Raw genomic sequence first — 19,375 nt, 5'->3', positions numbered from 1 at the left:
GTGAAAAGATCTAGATCAAGAACAAGACAAGGATGCCCACTCAAGAACAAGACAAGGATGCCACTTTTATTCAATATAGTATTGGAAGTCCTAGCCACAGCAATCAGATAAGAGAAAGAAATAAAAGACATCCAAATTGGTAAGGAAGAAATAAAACTGTCACTGTTTGCAGATGCCATGATACTATACATAGAAAATCCTAAAGACAATACCAAAAAACTACTAGAGCTCATCAATGAATTCAGTAAAGTTGCAGGGTACAAAATTAATAAACAGAAGTCTGTTGCATTTCTATAACTAACAACAAACTATCATAAAGAGAAATTAAGAAAACAATCCCACTGACAACTGCATCAAAAGAATAAAATACCTAGAAATAAATCTAACTAAGAGGTAAAAGACCTGTATTTGGAAAACTATAAGACACTGATGAAAGAAACTGAAGACAACACAAACTGATGGAAAGATATCCCATGTTCTTGGATTGGAAGAATTAATACTGTTAAAATGACCATACTATGCAAAGCAATCTACAGATTCAATGTAATCCCTATCAAAATACCAATGGTGTTTTTCACAGAACTAGAACAAAGAATTCTAAAATTTGTAGGGAAACACAAAAGACCCCAAATAGCCAAAACAATCTTGAGAAAGAAGAACAAAGATGGAGGTATCACGTGCCCTAACTTTAAACCATATTACACAGCTACAGTAATCAAAACAGTATGGTAATGCACAAACACACACACACATAGATCAATGGAACAGAAGAGAGAGCCCAGATGAACCTACACTTATACGGGCAATTAATCTACAACAAAAGAGGCAACAATATACAATGGGGGAAAGACAGCCTCTTCAATAAATGGTGTTGGGAAAACTACACAGCTACGTTTAAAAGAATCAAACTGGACAACTCTCTTACATCATGCACAAAAATAAATTCAAAATGGATTAAAGGCTTAAATGTAAGACCTGAAACCGTAACTCCGAGGCTTACCCACTACTGTTGGCCAACTACCTTGTTTTTTACTCTGTGCAACTGTAAAGTAATGCTTCAGAGAGCATGCCCATACCCCAGTCTCTCGCCTCACCTCTGGTTGTATTTTTGAGATAAATTCTAGAAGAGGACACCCAAGTCAGAGGGTTGGACAAAGTCAAGGTTCTTAACACGTTTTACGAACAGCCCTCCAGAACAGGCTCTGCCCACCCCAGCCCACATCACCATTAAAAACAAAAAAGCTGCCACTTTGACATGCAAAAAGTGGTCCTGACGATTCAATCACCATGAGCCCCCGCTCCAGGAACTCACGTAAGTTACGGGAAAGTTTGGTTTTCTGGCAGGCTTCACCCCCCCAACTCCTAGGCAGCATCCACTCGTTATTATCCTCATTACTAGTTACTTCTTGATGGAGCAAAACTGAATCCTTTAAATTCTTTATTTTTAAAGAACCCCTTACTAAAAAAAAATAAATAAATCTTAGTGACCTTACTTCCAGGTTATTCGTCTCTCTCCTTTCAAAAAAAGAGGCTAACAGAATTGGTTCACTGAGGCATTGTCAGTAACCGTTGACAAAAATCACAATTCACAAAGACCAAACTCCAATGTTCTCAAGATTGCATGGCATTTTTTAGTACATAAAACATTAGAACAGATCTAAAAACAAGTGCTTGTGTCTGCCAGTACACTTACTTTGAAATGTCTTTGTTGTTTTGCTGCCAGGGGAACAGCAGATTTCCAATGGCCACCCTGTAGCAATAGATGCCCAGCAGGCCAAACGCCATGGCCACTTTTGATGCCAGGGAGCACCTCTTCTGAACCAACACAAAAATCATGATGAGGGAAACTGCGGCCAGAACAGACAGTTCAGCCTTATGATCAGAGCTGAAATGAAATGTAAAATGCCAACAATTACTACCAAGGATAACTAGCGATATTATGGATTCACACCAAGTGGCTTTCTCAGAACTGTAGTAAAAAGAGCTCATTTTCCTGAAAAGCAAAAAAAAATTTTTTGTTTTTTAAATTCAAACAGAGGTTCTTAAAGTGGAACAAATAAAGGGCCGTTAACCCAATCTCTCATTGCTCATTCACAACTGGTAGCTACCATCAGCTCTGCACTGGCCAGGGCAGCGATATATTCAACACTGCCCGCTGGCTGCCCTGGTGCCCCCTTTCTGGGGCAGCCTCATTTTCCCCAACCACAGGTGAAGAGGCTGTGTGCAAAGTGCACATCTACCAGCGTGCGCCCGCTCACGGGAGACGCACACATCCTGGCACTGTCCTCTTCCATTCACTCGTCAGTGCACACAGACTCACGCAGGAGCGTCTGCCCCCTCCCAGGCGGGGAGACCTGGTGAAGAGGCTGGGCACGTGGCTGTCACAGGCCCTCTCTCTGCCCGGCCCTTGCCCACTGCTCCCTGCCACCTCGGCGAGCTGAGCCCTGGGAAGGCAGGGCTCTTTCCCATGCTAGTCACTGCAGCTCACACTCACAAAGCCCACGTGTTCACGGGCCGTTAAGCCGAGGCATGTATACGCCACGCGGAAAGACGAACTTGGGAAGATGCAGAGGAAAGGAGGCCAGTGTCAGGGCACGGGTCCCGGGAATGCAGACGGTGATGGGGGCCACGCTGGGGCCTCTGGTGTTGCTCTGTAAGCTGCATGTTCCATGCAGATCCTGCATTGTCAATTGTCACAAATGGAAAATGGAGCATAGGGACGGTGATTGGGCGTCTCTCAAAGGCTCCGCCCTGGAGGAGGAATCACCGAAACTGCAGCCTCTTTACAAACTGACAGGGAGAATCGTGCTGCAGCAGGGGAGCGCCCTTGATGGAAAGGGGTGGGGGTCCAGTGTGCTGGAGGAGGGTCTAGACCCAGGAGTGGGCACAGCTGCACCCTGGAGAGTGGGCCAGGGGTGGTGGCGGCATCCCTACACAGCATGTTAGTGCATCTGTGGGTGGAAATCAGCAGATCTTCCCGCAGTGCTGCAGCTTCCCAGGAAAATAAGAAGTGAGGTCGTTGCGCTGCCCCAGCACGCTCTCACCCTCACGTGCTCTGGCTCTGCCTGGTGCTGCCTCAGCTCCCCCTGCTTCCACACCCCAAGCGCAGACAGGCCAGCGCCCTCTCTTCAGGGTTGCCGTGAAAATGAAATGAGTGGGCACACAGCAGGAACCTGGAAAACGCTACCTGTGATTACTATGGTTGCCGGAGGTTTGCTAGTACTGTTAACACTTGGTAGAAATTTATCATGAGCATTATTTGGCCAGAGGAATAAACAAGCTTACGGCCTTTGATGTACAATTCCAGGTATCTTCCAAAAGGACTGTGCCAGTGTGTGGCCCCAGGACTCCCCGGTGCTCGCCAAGCCTGGGTTTTTGTCCCCTCCCTCATCACGTATAAAACCGCACATTCTTATCTAACTGAAGTTCCCGAATCACGAGCAGGAGCGAGCACTTCCTGTTCTCTCCTTTGCCACTTCCTCCTTTAGGAACGTGTCTACGACCTTCCTGAGCCCTGCTTCCTGCTGACAATTCTTACAGAAGCTCTTCCCAGCGATCCGACAGTGACCCTTGTCACTCTTGGAAACACTTTTTCATTTCACTGCTCCCATACTTTAGTTTTCTAAGCCTTCACTGACAGAGAGTAAAACTTATGATATGACCAAATGCTGGTCTTTTCTGTCCTAGTTTCTTCTCTGTACTTCAATCCTCTGTATCTGCTATACTTTCTACTCCATTTCCCAGCCACTCGTGAGAGGCCTCAGAGGAGGCTGAAGGCTCACCTACAGGCTCCAGCCAACGCAGCTGCCCTTCCTGGGGGCGGGGAGAGAAGGGCGGAAGCACAGAAGGCAAAGCCACTCTCCCAAGGGCTCCTGGGCACAGGCCCTGCCAGCCCGTCACCCCAGCCTCGCACCAGCGGGTCAGGGCAGCGAGTGACAAACTACATCCTGCTGCAGTGATCATTTTAAAATTCACAGGTTCTCAAACATGAACACTTACAGGGATTCAGCGATAAAAAATCAAACTATCAAGCTAGCCTCAAATAAATTCACCTCGCAATGTCAAATCATGGGTTAGTTTTCTATTTCTTCAGATCTCAAATGCCATTTCTATCCTGAATATGAAAAACAGGCCTACGGAGGGTCTGGCCCGAGGCCACGGCTTTTGCCCTCACCTGGTGAGCCAGTGCCCCAGGTCAGGCCGGTGGGCCCACTGCACACCCGTCTGGTTCAGTGACCGAAGCAGCCGGCAGCAGGTCAGAATCAGCCACGGGCTCGCCAGCACCATCCACCTTTCAGGGCCTCTGAGCGCTCCCAGGGGAGAGGGGTGCCTGGACGCTCTGTCGAGCTCCCACACGTCAGGGCCAGGGCTCTTGCCCTGTGGGGCCGCTGCGACCCCGTCAAAGTCCTCTCCCGCGTGCGGGCAACTCTGAGGCGCACAGTCGTCTCCCAGAAAGCAGTTTCTGTAGATTTCGTGGCACAGAGCTAGACACAGCGTGTTGACGAGGAAGTACCACGTCTGGGGCTCCTCTTCGATGAAGCTGCTTGCGCCCAGACTCAACGTGTGGCCCACGGTCCCCAGCAAGATGAGAAGATCTAACTCCGACCACCTTGAGTTGCACTGAGGTGGATTCTGTAAAAAGGAAAATGTATTTTATATGGGAAAAATCTGAACAGCACATCATCTTCTTGCTGCCCGAGCTTACAGCTTTCGCTCACAGAACCTAACCTGCCGTGACAGACACCTGCTGCCCCTCACGCCCGGCACCCACTACTCCCCGTCCCCCCGAGCACCGCCAGGCGGACGTGGAAACAGCAGGGCGGTCCTCCCCGGACTGCAAGTCCTAAGCTGAGTGACAAGGAGACTGAAGCTGTCTGGACCCAAGCAGTCTCGGCAGTGCCGGAGCCTGCAGCATTGCCCACCAGTCCCAGGCCGGACCCTCCTTGCAGCCTGTCCTTGCCCTCTGAGCCACTGCCTGTTACTGGAAACCAAAGAGCCCCAAGGGTGTATTCCACCGAACCAGACACCTAAGTTCTCCAAGAACTTTCCAGAAATCCAGAGAGTTTCCATTACAGCAGTTGGCATCACAGTACTAGCCCGTAAATACACTAATTTAAAGCATTTAAAGTAAAATGAGGACTCCATGGCCGTCATTCAGTACTACTCAATATTTGTTCTGCTAACTGCGTGCAGCTAGTACATGCCAGAGCTTGATACTGTGAGCCTGCTCAGGCCCTGGAGAATCAGACTGCTCTAGGGAAGCCCATGCTCCAGCGGGGAGACATATGTGTGGTAAACGACACCACACAGGTTGGGGGGGGCGTCTGTGGCCCTGTGACGAGTCACTGCACTGGGTCCCGTGGGCTCTGGGCACTGTGGACCAACTGGGACTGCCCACCTCTCTCTCACCACCCTGCCACCACAAGCAGCTGATGAATGAAGGTGTCAGAGGCCAAAGGCTGCAAGAATTCTAAAAGAGAACATCAGTCTAGCAGAGGAAACTGCATTTTATGAGGCAGGATGAGGGCGGGGTCTGTCTCCTCTTGGCCCCCCGTCAGCCAGCTGCCTGTCCCTCTGTGCCAGCCGCTCTGGACAGTCCCCTGGTTACAGCGCCAGGGACCCTGTCTTTCTAACTGAGAAGGAAGGCATGAGACCTCATAGCACAGGTCTGAGCGTGTCAAGTCGGGATGCCCAGGGACCCGGGAGACCAGCCCCTGTGAGCACGTCCTGTTGGCTCCCATGAAGGGTGGGCCCTTTCCTCGGCTCCCATCAGCACCATGCCTGGTACGCACCAGGGGCTTAACCCGTGTCTCATCAGCTGGAGGAACAAGAACAGCCTATCTGGAAAGCCAGCCTTACCTTACTCAGACGCTTTCCGCCGGCAAACATCCCGGTGAGAGCAGACAGGACTGCGCAGAGCAGTGTGGAAATCAGCACCATCACTCCGCCTGCCGTCAGCCACGGGAGGCTGCACAGGTAGCACGTTCCGCCTGCGGAGGTGCACACGGTGACGTGGAGCGCTACGAGGCCCAGGGGCAGCAGGTAACAGAGCAGAGAGAAGGCGGGCGACGGCAGAGGGACGTCCAGCTCGGCCTTGCCGCTCAGTGCCCGGGGGCCGCTGAGCAGAAGCAGCGCGAGGACCTGCAACAAGAAGCAGCGGTGGCGTCCGCGACTCCACCACGCAGGGGGCTCTCCCTTCGCTTTTCTAGAAACTTTCTACGTCCTTTAAACTACCCAATCCCGGCCAAGCTAGGTGCCCAGTTTAACAGCGGAGCCGCGACACTGCACAGGCAGCCATACCTCCAGGACCAGCACGGTCCCCACCGCCATGGAGTAGACGTCATACTGGGCTGCTTGTCTGCTCAGGGACAGGCTCAGGGCCCTCAGCGCGTCCAAGTACTGCCTGCGAACCTTGCTTCCCAGGTTGGAAAGGACTTCTGAGCTATTCTCCTCCAAGTACAGTCTGACCCAGTTCCCGTGCAACCTTTCGGACACTTTAAACTGCTCAAACCCAGGCTCTGCCGAGAAGAAAAGGCAACACACACATATCACCGACACGCACGCACGTGTGTGATTGTAATCTCAGAGTGCTCAGTTATTCACGGCACATGGCAGAGCCTGACACCTAACCAAGATGAACCCCGGGGGTGGGGGTGGCTGCCAACACCTCCGGTAAAACCCCAACAGCGGATGAAGCCAGCCTGTCCTCTGCCGTCCCTCCTGCCCGCCAGCCCTCGGTGCACGCCACGGACAGCAGCGTCTGCCCGCTGCTCAGCCCCGCCTTCTCCGCCTCCCGCTTGCCGCCTCCTCCCCCTTCTCTCTCTCCACTCTTCTTCCTCAAGGTGCAGTACAAAACGTCCCAGGAATGCACTGCATGAGAGCCCTCAGTTCTACAAAATCCTTCCGACCCTCACGCTCTGGCTGAGGACGGGGCAGGCAGGGGCCTGACACCCGCTCCACCGCGTGCCCCTCCCCGAGGCAGGCCGGCCCCTCCTGCCTCTCACTGCCAGAGGCCCTCTTTCACCTGCTTCCCTTCTTCACCAGTCTTCTTTGGGAAGGGGTGGCAGTCTCCCAGCCCTCCTACCACAACGCTGAGCTATGTCTCCCACGCACCACACCGGCTGAATGGTCCACGGCCGACATAAAGCCAGGGCTGCGTGATGGCTCGTGGATGGAGCCCAGCCCCAGCTGCAGCCGGCTCCCCACTGGGGACGACAGTGGCGCGCCGCCCAAGGCCAGGGGTCTTGCCTTCCTTCCTTTCAGGGCTGGACCAGACTCAACTGTAACTCGGCTGGTCGGCTGAGCAAGAACTTCTCTCCCGAGACTCCCTGGTACCTAACATGCTCTTTCAACTTCAAGCAGAGCTGTTCCAAGGTGGTCTGGGCCATGCCTTTCAGGGGCCTTGGCCCAGCCCACCAGCAGTGCCCCCACCCCGCCTTCCCTGATCACAGCCCGGCATCCTCACGGCACAACCCCTGAGCATGGGCCCCGATGCCTGCAGCCCCACCACTGCTGCTGGAGCCAGCTGACCTGTACCAAGTGCTGGTGGCAGGCATGACCCTAAGCCCTCACTCAGGTCCTCTCCCAGTGACCTATGGGACTGGAAAGGTTAGACACCCATTTCAGAGAGGAGGCAACTCAGACACCCGCTCATGGGCAGGCAGGTGAGAGCTGGGGTCTAAGTCTGGATCCAAGCTGGTACCCGTACTTGCTACACCCCAAAGTCAAAGACACGGGGGCACCTGTGTCTGCACCCCACCGCCTAGAGTCCCAGAGACACGGGCGCACCTGTGCATGCGTCCAAACAAAAATGGGCTGAACACTGACTACATGCTAGATGCGTCAGAATAGGTCCTGACAATGTGGGTCTGTGATCCAGCAGGGTTGTCACACATGCATGAAACTACAAATAGTGAAAAATACTACGGAGGGAAAATATACTATAGACGGAATGGTGAGAGACCCTTGGTAATGGAAAGGGAACTGACTTAAGGATGGGGTTGAGTGTGGGGGACAAGGGAGGTCTGACAGTGAAGCTAAAATGTAAAGGATGCCCAAGAACTAACCTGTGGAACAGGTAGAACAGCATCCAATCAGTAGGAAGAGCACACGCAAAGGTCCAAAGGTGATAACAGCCCCCACTACGACCAAAAAGTGGTCAGACGAGCGAGTTGCATCAGACTGGGGTGGATATCATGGCAGGCCTTGACATCCTGGATGGGGGTGTGAAGCCCTGGGGGTGCTTTCTGGTTCCGGGGACTGGCCTCTGTTCATTTCACAGGCTCATTACGGCCACAGCCACTGCAGTGCTCAATCCTCCCTACCCTGCTATCCCTGAAATAAGCAAACGACCCCACCGTTTTCTGGGTTTCATTTTTATTAGTTGTTGGTATAGGAGAAAGGACACACACTACCAACAACAACGGATTTGCAAAAGCTACCAAACTCATACGCTATTTGCCTCTGGTCTGCACTGAAATGTGCACAGCGGTCGGGCCTCACCTTTGACAGAGCTGCTGGCCGGGCTGTCTCACGATCTAAGAGCTTGTGCTCCCCATGCCCTCCTGCCACTCGGGACATCTGGTTCCCAACCACTCCCCGACGGCAGGGTGTGTCTTCCACAACCAACTCAAGGTCAGTTTACATCTCCCCACAAACTCACAGGCGTTCACTCCACTGGGCAGTACCCCACCACTTCAAGTAGGCAGACCTGCCAACATCCCATCAAATGTTGCCTCAAACTGGGAGGTGACCTCCTCTGCATTTCCCAGCGAGCCCCAGCCCCAGCGTCAAACATTAGCCTTGACGTCCCTGGATGGGTCAGAGTAAACTGATTGAAAGTATGGTCCTGGGGAGCTGTCCTACCAAGATATAAACACCCTCAAAAAAAAAAGAGATATAAACACCTCTAGTTTCTCGCAGTCCTTAAAACTAAGGACACACCCCGCTCGGGCCCCATCCACCTCAGATGCCAGACCGTTGCCCTGTCCCTGGTCCTCACCTGCACCCACACCAGCCAGGCTGTCTCCACGTGAACCGCTCTGTCAGCAAAGTTGCTGAGACCTCACCTGCCGTATGAGCGGACGGTTCTCAGTTCCTCATTTTATTTTTGGCCACGCCGCGTGGCTTGCGGGACCTTAGCTCCCGGACCAGGGATTGAACCCATGCCCCTTGCAGTGGAGGTGTGGAGTTTTAACCCCTGGACCGCCAGGGAAGTCCCCTCAATTCCTCATTTTATTTTACCTCGAACCCCATTCAACACACATGCTCACTCTCTCCTTCTTGAAATTCTTTCTTTATTGGCTTCGTGGACACTGACCCCGCCCCAGCCCCCCAGCATACACACAAGCACCCTGCCTTGCAAGCCCGCTCTTCCCACAGCCTTCCCCACCTCAGTGACGCTCACTGCATCCTTTCACTGTTCAGCTGCAAACCCCAAGTTGTTCCTTATGTCACTGGATTGCTTCACCTCACATCCAGTGCATCAGCCAATCCTACCTTCAAAGCAGATCCAGAACCAACCATTTGTCCCGGATCCCACTGCCTGGGCCCTCGCTCCCTCCCCTTGCACTGAAGTAGCGCACCAGCCTCCTGGCTCTGCTGCAGCACAACACAGCCCTCCACACGGGCACCTGAGAGAGCCTCTGAAAATGCAAGTGGAAGGTTTCAGCTCTGCACAACACCCTGCAGGAGCTCCCCACTTACTCAGAATGGAAGTGAGGACCCCTTCAATGTCCAAAAGGCCCTCAGCCCTCAGCCCTCATCTCCTTCTGCCTTCTGCCAGTTCCAGTCACTCGGGCCCCCGGTCACTCCTTGACTGTGCAGGCACATCCCCACCACAAGACTCTGCGTCTGCCACAAGGCTCCCTCCCAGGCCAACCTGCCCCAGTGGCCCTCGCCCACCTGCATCCCCACCCTCCCCTGGTTGAGCCTCTTCCTAAGGTGCCCATCACTATCTGACATCTGTCGTTGCTTTCCTCTCTCCCCCGCTCTGGATGATAAGCTCCACGAGGGCAGAGCTCTCCTCCTGCTGTGTCTCTAGTCCTTCCAACAGCCCCTGGCCAAACAGGAACTTAGTGAAAAAAATTCAGCACTTGCTGAATAAGTAAATTTATGAAAGATTTTGACTTACATGGTTGCATCTGTGGGTGTTGCTAATGGTGATAGTCAGGGTTCTAATGAAAAGGAACACACAGTCAGAGACTGCTGTAGTGCACACCACGGGGACATCAGGCGCGATGGAAACACACACACAGCATGAGAGATGTTAGCAGCTGCTAAGCGGCTTACCTTTTTTATATGATGGAACATTCTCCTGCAACAACTTGCTAAGCTGTACTGTATTTAAATGTAAAAATCTCAGTTGTTCCCTCATTGGCTTTCCTTCTATAACTGGGAATATAAGATTGCCGACGCTGCTCTTTGGAATCGGCAGACCAAGCCCTATCGATAGTGTTGCAGCCAAATCAGTCTGTTGAATATACTTTGGACGTCTGACGTCACCTAGAAAAAAGAAGACAGCTTGAGTGACAGGCCCTAGGACACATGTGATGGTGGTCACTCCTCAATTTGACCTTCTACAAGTAACGTAAGTCAAATCACCCGTCTCTTCAAACCGTCCTGTGTAGATTCAGACGGAAACCACATCGTTGTTTTTCACGTCAGTAAAAACACTGAATCCTCATTTTTTGCGGAGCCTGGTGCGTCCCTAAAAAGCAGCACACAATACGCGGGAGAGGCACTAACGCAGGAAACTCAGCACCGCGCGTTTCACAGCGTGGGGTGGATGCCGAGGGATGTTCACTTTGGTGAGGTCAACGGTCACCCTGCTGAACGAGGCTGAGGGTGGATCTCTGGCGGCCCTGCTCCGCTGCAGTCAGAGCAGTCCACGCAGCCCCACAGGGAAGCTGATGCAGACTTCTCCACGCATCCTGAGCAGCAGCAGGTGCCTCTACTGGGGAGAGCAGAACAAGGCTGGGTCCAGCCGGGCCAAGTTCCATAACCAACTCTGACAAGCGAGACACCGCCTACCAACAAGTCCAAGGCCAGCAGTGGCTGGCCAGCCTCCGAATTCCTGCCAGGAGAACGGGTGTGACGTCAGGACACTGGGCTCAGGCTCCTGCTGTGCCACCATCCAGTGGGAGGCTTTGGATAAGAAACTCAGAATTCTGTCATCTGTAAAGAGAGCATCTGGCCCACAGACCTCAGAAGCTACAGTGCAGGTCTTGGGGGCTGGGGGGTCACCAGGAGAGTCTACCCGGGACAGGCAGTGCCGGTGCAAGTCTCTTAGACACTCTAGTGTGAGTTTATAAAGCTTTTACTTTGATTGTGGCAATTTCTGGTTGTATACAATTTTTCTTTTTAATTTGATGAGATGTATTAACCTTTTCTTGACCAACCATTCACTGATGGCTTCCGGGTTCACTCAGAAGAACATTTCCACCCAACATTATTATTTGTTTCCTTCTAGAATTTTCTTACATTAGGTGCTTTGATCTGAAACAAAACAAAACCCAAAACAAAAACCCCACCTTAAATTGCTTTTGCTCTGATATTAGCGATGGTGCTGGTCTTGTGCTGAGACCACTGAGGGCCTCACACGATACTCCGTCAGATCCGAGGGTACTGACAACCGGGATTCTAAGCTCGGGAGGAAGACAGCACAGGTGAAAGATCTCAGGAGGTAATTTTACAGCAGTGAAGTGAAGGGCAAGTTATCAATACGAACTCAAGATCAATTTTATTTTAAAGAGATTTCCTCACTTTGTACAGAAATGAGTAAGCCAGTATGCATGAGCACTGCTAGCTGTGAGATGGTGGTCCTCAAAGACCCCTTTCCACTGAAAGGAACCAGGGCATCTTGGAGAAGCAGCTGATTTCAGGTCCAGGGAAGGGCTTGTGCACAAGCGGCTGGGACACCTGCTCGGACTAGACAGCAACAGAGCCCTCAGAGATACTAAGGCCTCTGGGACTGTAAGGTCAGAAGGACTCAGGAGGTCATCTGAAGATGTTCCCAGTTCCCAAAGATGGGACAAATGGAATATTAGATAATATTAAATAGTATCTATAGTGAATTGAAACAAGCTTAAATCCATGAGTTCAAAATGTCCCAAAAATAAAAATAAAAACTAATTGGTCATAGTTGAAGCACGCTAGTGAACTCATAGTGAACTAATTCACTGATTTGAAACTGGGAATTAATTGGGAAGAATAAGCCGTCAGTGACCTCCTCTCTCTTATATAAATGGTAATGCTGGGTAACCAAAAAGTAGATGGGGGAAGATTCTCTTTACTGAATTATTTTGGCTAATTAGTGAAAAAAAAAAAAAAAGGACTTACAGAATTAAAACATCACTATTTGTAACCTCTAGTGAATTAGTGGCCCTAGGTGGGCATCAGTGGCTACTGACATCACCACACAGCAGACAAGTCGGACACTCTGTGCCTCCTGCTAGGAAGAGTCTGGTCCAAACCAACCGAACCAACAGGATCTGAATCTGCTCATGACTCCAGGTCAGCGGGATTTACCGGATGAGCAAAGGACATGTTAGCAGACAATGCAGAGAGAGACTCCACAGGACAACTGACCAGGTTCTTCAACAGATAATCATAATAAAAGAGGATGGGGATGGAGACATATAAATTAAAAGAGACTTAGAGACGTATCAACAAGAACTGACATTACTTTAAAAAGAATATGGGGAATTCAAGCCTAAGGATGCTCTTGAAAACTATGAAGGTTTTGGAGGTAAGCAACTAAGAGGAAGCTGGCAGCTTCATGAGAGCAACAGGTTAAACCACAGGCCAGCTGGAAGTTTACCAGAGAGGATCAGGGAGAAAAGACAGCTAAGAAGGGCTCCCCTGGCATCAGAAGAGACTCAAAGACTGGCCTCGAAATGATTTCTGCAAAGTGGCCCAAATAGGATGAGACCAGACTGCAGAGCACATTGATTATAAATTGTCGAAAACGAGACAGCAATCATCCTGCAATGAGGGGAGCCAACAGCTGGGTGGGTGTGGCAGCAAGAGAGGCAACAACTTAGAGCCGCCACAGAAAGTGACCGTCACAGAGCTCCGCTGGCTCCCAGGGTGCGGCGCCCTCACGGGAACGACAGCAGACTTTACAAGTGGGGGTCAAGGCTTCCCTGGAGCAGTCCAGCCAAGGTACTCAACAAACCAACACGCAAACAATGACGACAGGCCCTTGGAGGGGAGGGGAACAGTAGCTAGAGTTACTGCAATATAGTATTTAATGTTCAGTTTTCATCAAAAACTCCAAGCAATTATGCCAAGAAACAGGAAAGTACAATTCAAAGAGAAGAAAAAGCAGGCAACAGAATCTTCCTGGGAAGGGCCCAGATGTCAGAGTTAACAGACAAAGTCTTCCAAGCAGTCATCGTAAATGTGTTCAAAGGACTAAAGGAAACTATGCGTAAAGAAGTAAAGGAAGGTGTGATGGCAGTGTGCCATCCAATAGAGGTTATCAACAGAGGGGCAGGAATTATAAAGAAGAACCAGAGGGAAACTCTGAAGTTGAGAAATATAATAACTAAAATGAAATATTCACTGTAAAGGCTCAACAGGAGATTTTCAACTGGCAGAAGAATCAGCAAATTTAAAGACAGACTGATAAAAATTATGCAACCTGAGAAACAGACAAAAAAATCTTCCAAATTTGATGGGAAACATCAAATTGACACATCTAAGAAGCTCGATGAACTCCAAGTTGGACAAACACAAACTAACGGACATAATAAAAATGTTGAAAGACAAGGAGGGAAAGAAGGGAACCTAATTAGATTAATGATTGATTTCTCATCAGAAACCACAGAGGCCAGAAGGCAGTAGGACAGCACATACAAAGAGCTGAAAGAAAAAGACCAGTCAACCAAGAATCCTACATCCAGCAAAATGACCTTTCAAAAAGTCAAGGTGGGGCTTTCCCTGGTGGCACAGTGGTTGGGAGTCCGCCTGCCAATGCAGGGGACACGGGTTTGTGCCCCGGTCCGGGAAGATCCCACATGCCGCGGAACGGCTGGGCCCGTGAGCCATGGCCGCCGAGCCTGCGCGTCCGGAGCCTGTGCTCCGCAAAGGGAGAGGCCACAACAGTGAGAGGCCCGCGTAGTGCAAAAAAAAAAAAAAAAAAAAAGTCAAGGTGAAATGAAGACATCCACAGACTAAAAAAGCAAAAACGACAGTTCATCGCTAGCAAACCTGCCTTACGAGAAACCCTGAAGGAAGCTCTTCAGGCTGAAAGCTAGTGACTCCAGATGGTAATCTGATCCAGTTTAAAAAAAAAAAAAAGCAAAGAGTACCAGAAATTGTAATATAGTTATAAAAGACAGCATGAATACATTTTTTCTCTTAAATTCCAAAGCAATTATATAGAACCATATATATGTGTATATAAAACCATACGTGTGTGCGTGTGTGTGCGTGTGTGCGTGTGTGTGTGTGTGTGTGTGTGTATATATATATGTTGTCAGCCTACAACATATAGAAATGGAATGTATCTGACAACAACAGCACAGGTGAAGAGTAGCGAAGCTGTACTAGAGAAAGAAAATGACACCATAAGAAAATACATGTCCACACAGAAACTTGTTCATAAACGTTATCTACAGCATCATTCATAATAGCCAAAAAGTAGCAACAACCCAAATATCCATCACCTGATGGACGGATGGATGGACAAGTGTGGTGCATCTGTACAATGGAATATTATTCAGCAACAGAAAGGAATGAGGTCCTGACAACTGCTACAATGTGGATGAACCTTGAAAACATTACCCTAGCGAAAGAAGTTGGTCACACAGACCATTTACTACATGGTCCATTTATTAAAAGACCATTTAGACACTACATTTATTACATGGAATGCCCAGAAGAGGCAACTCTGTAGAGACAGGTAGATGAGTGATTGCCGGTGGCTGGGGTGGGTGTGTTACTGGGTTGGGGGAAGTGGTGGTGACCACTAAAGAGGTGATATGTCCCAAAATTGACAATGACGATGGCTAACCAACTCTGAATGAACTAAAAGGCTCAAAAAATAAGCGTGATGACAAGGCAGTATAACTACCCTTAAAGCAAACAAACAAGTAAACAAAATAAGAAAGAGCTCAGACTCACTGTTGGCACTGAGGTCAGCCGCGTGAGTAGCCCATGCAGGCAGTTCCTATGCACAGCCGCCCTGGCCCTTCCTATCTGAAGATGTGTCAGGCCTCCCAGGGAGGAGATCCTTAAAAACCCATCTGAGCAATGAAACATCAGCACTTTAGTTAAAAATAACCCTAACATTCCTGTAATAAATGCATGTCAGCTTCGTTGTCTCTTCTCCCCCCAGACTATAAGCTCCCTGTCTGTAGTGCCGGCACAGCGCCTAGCCTACCGTGGGCGCTCAGTACCCCTCTGCTGCATGGGTGGACAGATGGATGTGTTTCTGGCCTGGGGCTCTCACTGAGGTAGAGGAGCCCCACGGGACTCTGCTTTGGGCGTGCAGAGCGGGAAAGCTGGGTGTATGGAGGCCAGTGCTCTGATGGGCACTGCGTGCACTCATTGGAAGGCAGGCTCCAGCTGGGCACCCAGGAAAGGCTCAGGTTACAAGAGCCAAAAACTTATACCTTAGGAGGTCAGACACCCAAAGAGGCAGTGCTGTAAAAAGACAAAAGGAAACAGGTGGAGCTTCTTCCCCAACCAATCCCTACTCAAGTGGAAGACTCATTCACTCCATAAATATTTTCAGCATCCACCAAATGCCAGGCAATGTTGAGACCCAAGGCATACAGTGATGAATAAAACAGACTCTGCTCTGCCCAAGTGTAGCGCACAGCAAGGAGAGAGATGGACGCAACCACACGATTCAGGCTGTGATTACAAACCACGCGAAGGATGACGGCAGAATACACGAGCACTGTGAGACGACCGGAAGGAAGGTGGTTTGGATTTTTGGCTGAGACCAAGGACGAGCGTATGAGCAGGCTGAGGGGCTGAGGAGCACGGGGTCGGGCGCGTGAGGAAGAGTTATCACTCGGAGGACCTGCGGGAGAGGTCAGGATTCAGCGAGTAGTGAAGGATGTGGCTCAACACAAAGCCGTGAGGGAGGCGAGAAGTCTCACGCGGGAGTTTTACTGTATCCGAGGTTCAGCTACTGAAAGGTGGCACGTGTGGGCGCTGGGAGCCGGGCGGTTGGGCTCATGCGAGGAGCAGGGAGGGCAGATCGAGGTGGACGCCCACGTTTCCAACTTGAAGAGCCGCGTGAATGGCGCCATCTGTTGACGGGGAAACAGGGAGGGCAGATTGCAGGTGAAGTCACGTTTGCTCTGCCTGTGGAAGATCCAGGCGGAGGCATCAGCAGGCAGTGGAGTAGACAGTCTGGAGGTTGGAAAAGGGGAGACAGCTGGAGGGATAAATCTGACACGTGTGAGCCTATTCATGGCATTTAAAACCATGGGAGTGGATGAGATCATCTCAGGAGTGAACGCAGAATGAAACAAAGGCAGTCCCGAAAAAAGGCCAGGGCAAGGAGGCTAAGCCAGCAAAGACGACTGGACAGCAGAGGGAGAGGGAGAGGGAGACCAGAAACGTGGAGGTCCCAGGACTAGGGGTCAGCACTGCTGAGCGGTGCTGAAGGGTCACCCGAGAGAAGCCAGAGCGTCCAGTGTGGAAACAGCTGGTGAGCTGGCTGCCTGCGTGTGACGACGTGAGGGGGCAGAGGCTGTGCACAGGTCTGTGCTGGTCGAGGGCACCGGCGTGTCTGGGCTGGAGAGCTGCGCTGTGTCTGAGCGCTGAATGCGGGCCCTCAGTCCTACTCAGTCCTGCTCCTGTGGTTCTCGCTGACGTTGCTGTTCAACATATAGTCTCAGATAACGGATACTGCTTCTTAACTTAAAATTTTTATGTTTCTCTCAATTCATACGTGCACTTCAGATGTCTCGAAGCCACTGGCACTCTTTACTAACAGTTCCAGATATCGAGGCGGTGACATTCATGGCACACAATTCCCAAAAAGAACATTTGTATTTTAAGAATCGGCAAGAAACGTAAACTCCAAATCCTGACTGGCCCTTGTCCCATTATTTTTCATTCTCACATCGTTCAGGGTTCTTTTCCAAACTTACACAGCTTCCAAAAATGGTTAAATGGTTTTTAAAATTAAAATCAAACTACAGAAAGCAAAGAAATAAAGTACAGTTTTAAAGTGTTAAACATTCCCAAATTCTCACCAGGTTTCCTTTCAAATGCAGAGCTGATTAAGATCATAGCGGTGTTTACTTCCTCCACAGAAGAGGCTCCGTGACCTCCAGCTTCAGACATGCCATGATCACCACAAAGAACCAGCAGATTGGGTAACAGAGTCTCTCTCTCCTAGAAGGTAAAGGAAATACATTTCAGCTGAACCCAGCCTGGGGAGAAGATCATGTGTTCTCAGATTTCAGCTTTACTTTGTAAATAGTAGCTCTTCCTAAATTTTTCTTTTCTTTTCTTTTTAACCTATGAGCTTATAGTCAGATCGAAGGGTCAACGTCGAGTAATGTCATAAATAAAACAAACGGAATCACATGGAGGTCACGGAGCACAGGAGGGTTGTGTTAGGCCTCTCAGGGCAGAGAATCAGGGCTTGGTTTCTGTCTTTGCCGTTTCCAAGCTATGGGCGCCTGGGCACGTTGCTCTTCATGCCCTAGTCTCCTTATCTGTCAAACAGAGCTGCCCCTGGCCCCTGGGGCTCTGGCCAGTGGCTTTTGCTGCCCCTGCACGTACCTGACACGCTCTGACTTGCCCTTGCTGCTTTTGCACCTGGAATACACCTTCACAGATGGCGCGGCGGCACCCCTGCCCTTCAAGTCTCGGCTCACGTCTCCCACGTCCTTAAGGACGACTGCTCTGACCACGCAGTTTAAAATTACAGCCTTTCTCTCAGATGTTGTGCCCTCCCCCTGCCCTACGTTCTGCTACGGCACCGATCACTGTCTAGAATACTTATGTGCTCATTGATCATGCTTCCTGTTCTTCCCTCCTGGCTCGAGATTAAGCTCCACAAATGCCCAGACAACAGCGACAGAGAAGGCCTCCAGGACACATGAGCTGGATGAACAGGTCGAGATATTAAGAGCCGCTATTCTGCAGGGCTGCTGGGTACGGTGCCCGGCACACGGCACGTGCTCTGTAGGCGAAGGCTGCTTGAGTGATGGTAGGTATGAAGCTCACACAAGGTCACCCCAGTTCACTGTAGAAGCTACATTTCTTCTAGGAAACACTGGCACCTTGACATTCTAGGCCCACCTCTGAGAGCAGCGAGGTGTGGATCTTCATCAGGACGCTGTCCATCTCACTGAGCTTGCGCCCGATCAGCGGGCTGTTGGGCCCAGAAATGTGGCCGATGTGGTCCAGCCCAAGGTAGTGGAGGATTAACACATCCCAATCCCGCCTTTTTAATACTTTATCCAAATGTCTTGTAACATTATCATCCACCTTTAAAGGGAAAAAGAGTGCATATGAATAGCCTCCCTGATTTCCCTGGTGTTCACTCTTCGAGGAAAAGTGATATGGTCATTTAAAACCTACGGGCTCATTTTAGGTACTAGGACTCATGGGAGTTCGAAAAGACCAAAACCAAAACCAAAACCAAAACACCAAACAAAGCAGCCCCCAAAATAAAAACTGTCTTAAAAAATGTTTGCATTAGATTAAGCTTTCACTAATACTGTTTTTATGTCTCTAAGTTATGGATAGAACATATTATAACTTAAACAAACAAAGGCTGTTCTCACAAAACAATTCTTCAGGATCACTACCGGAGCGGAAACTAAAGCTGACCAGATAACCAAGTTAAATGGGTGTCAGGTTGTTATGAGGCAAGTGAGGGCTAAGGCAGTTAGCTAAGACAGGACAGTGCCCAGAGTTCAAGAAACCAGCGGGGTGAAGCTGGGGACGTCTGCCTGTGTCCTACGAGAAGGCTGTTTGGGGAAGAAGGAGGCACACACTCAGCAGTTCCCAGCCACACAGCCCCTGACAGAGCCACTAGCCAGGTCAGCCCTGACCCCTCCCTCCCCCTGGAGAGTCTACTACAAAGACAAGTGCTTCTGAGCCGTCACACACAGGGTGGGCAGTGACTGCTGTGTCTATACGGTCAGCTTTGGCAAAGGGTGTCGGTGTAACAGGACGGCAGGCGCTCCCCCGGGCCAAGCAAACGGGTCCATCCAACTCCAGCTCAGATGGTGCCTTTGCCCTGCGGGCCTCCCTGTGCCCCAGGGCCAACACGGAGCGGGGTGGGGGGGTGTCTAATCTCCTTGCCGGAGGCTGCACACGCAGCACAGGGCCGATGCCCTCCGCAGCAGGTAGGCTCGCCCAGCTCATGTCTGCCCTCATGCTGCTGCCC

The 19,375-nt window shown here is 50.5% G+C and overlaps 1 protein-coding gene across 3 annotated transcripts in view; it reads right to left on the bottom strand.

Annotated features, from left to right (window-relative positions):
- The window catches only part of PIGG (phosphatidylinositol glycan anchor biosynthesis class G (EMM blood group)), a 41,145-nt gene that overhangs the window by 12,416 nt on the left and 9,354 nt on the right, over nucleotides 1-19,375 (bottom strand). Inside the window, exons 4-10 of one of the 3 annotated variants that reach the window (XM_079921061.1) lie at nucleotides 18,280-18,468; nucleotides 17,223-17,364; nucleotides 10,291-10,503; nucleotides 6,301-6,518; nucleotides 5,860-6,141; nucleotides 4,175-4,632; nucleotides 1,694-1,885 (exon numbers count right to left, since the gene is read on the bottom strand). In XM_079921061.1, the coding sequence (XP_079777187.1) occupies nucleotides 1,694-1,885; nucleotides 4,175-4,632; nucleotides 5,860-6,141; nucleotides 6,301-6,518; nucleotides 10,291-10,503; nucleotides 17,223-17,364; nucleotides 18,280-18,468 (1,694 nt within the window). Of the gene's footprint in view, nucleotides 1-1,693; nucleotides 1,886-4,174; nucleotides 4,633-5,859; nucleotides 6,142-6,300; nucleotides 6,519-10,290; nucleotides 10,504-17,222; nucleotides 17,365-18,279; nucleotides 18,469-19,375 lie in introns of those variants that run through there. The other 2 variants (XM_079921063.1, XM_079921062.1) reach the window with 2 other exon arrangements.

Source organism: Stenella coeruleoalba (assembly GCF_951394435.1).
Source record: "Stenella coeruleoalba genome assembly, chromosome: 4".
Taxonomy (NCBI): Eukaryota; Metazoa; Chordata; class Mammalia; order Artiodactyla; family Delphinidae; genus Stenella; species Stenella coeruleoalba.
Note: the sequence above shows the minus strand (reverse complement) of the source record. Positions and strands in the feature narration are given on the sequence as shown.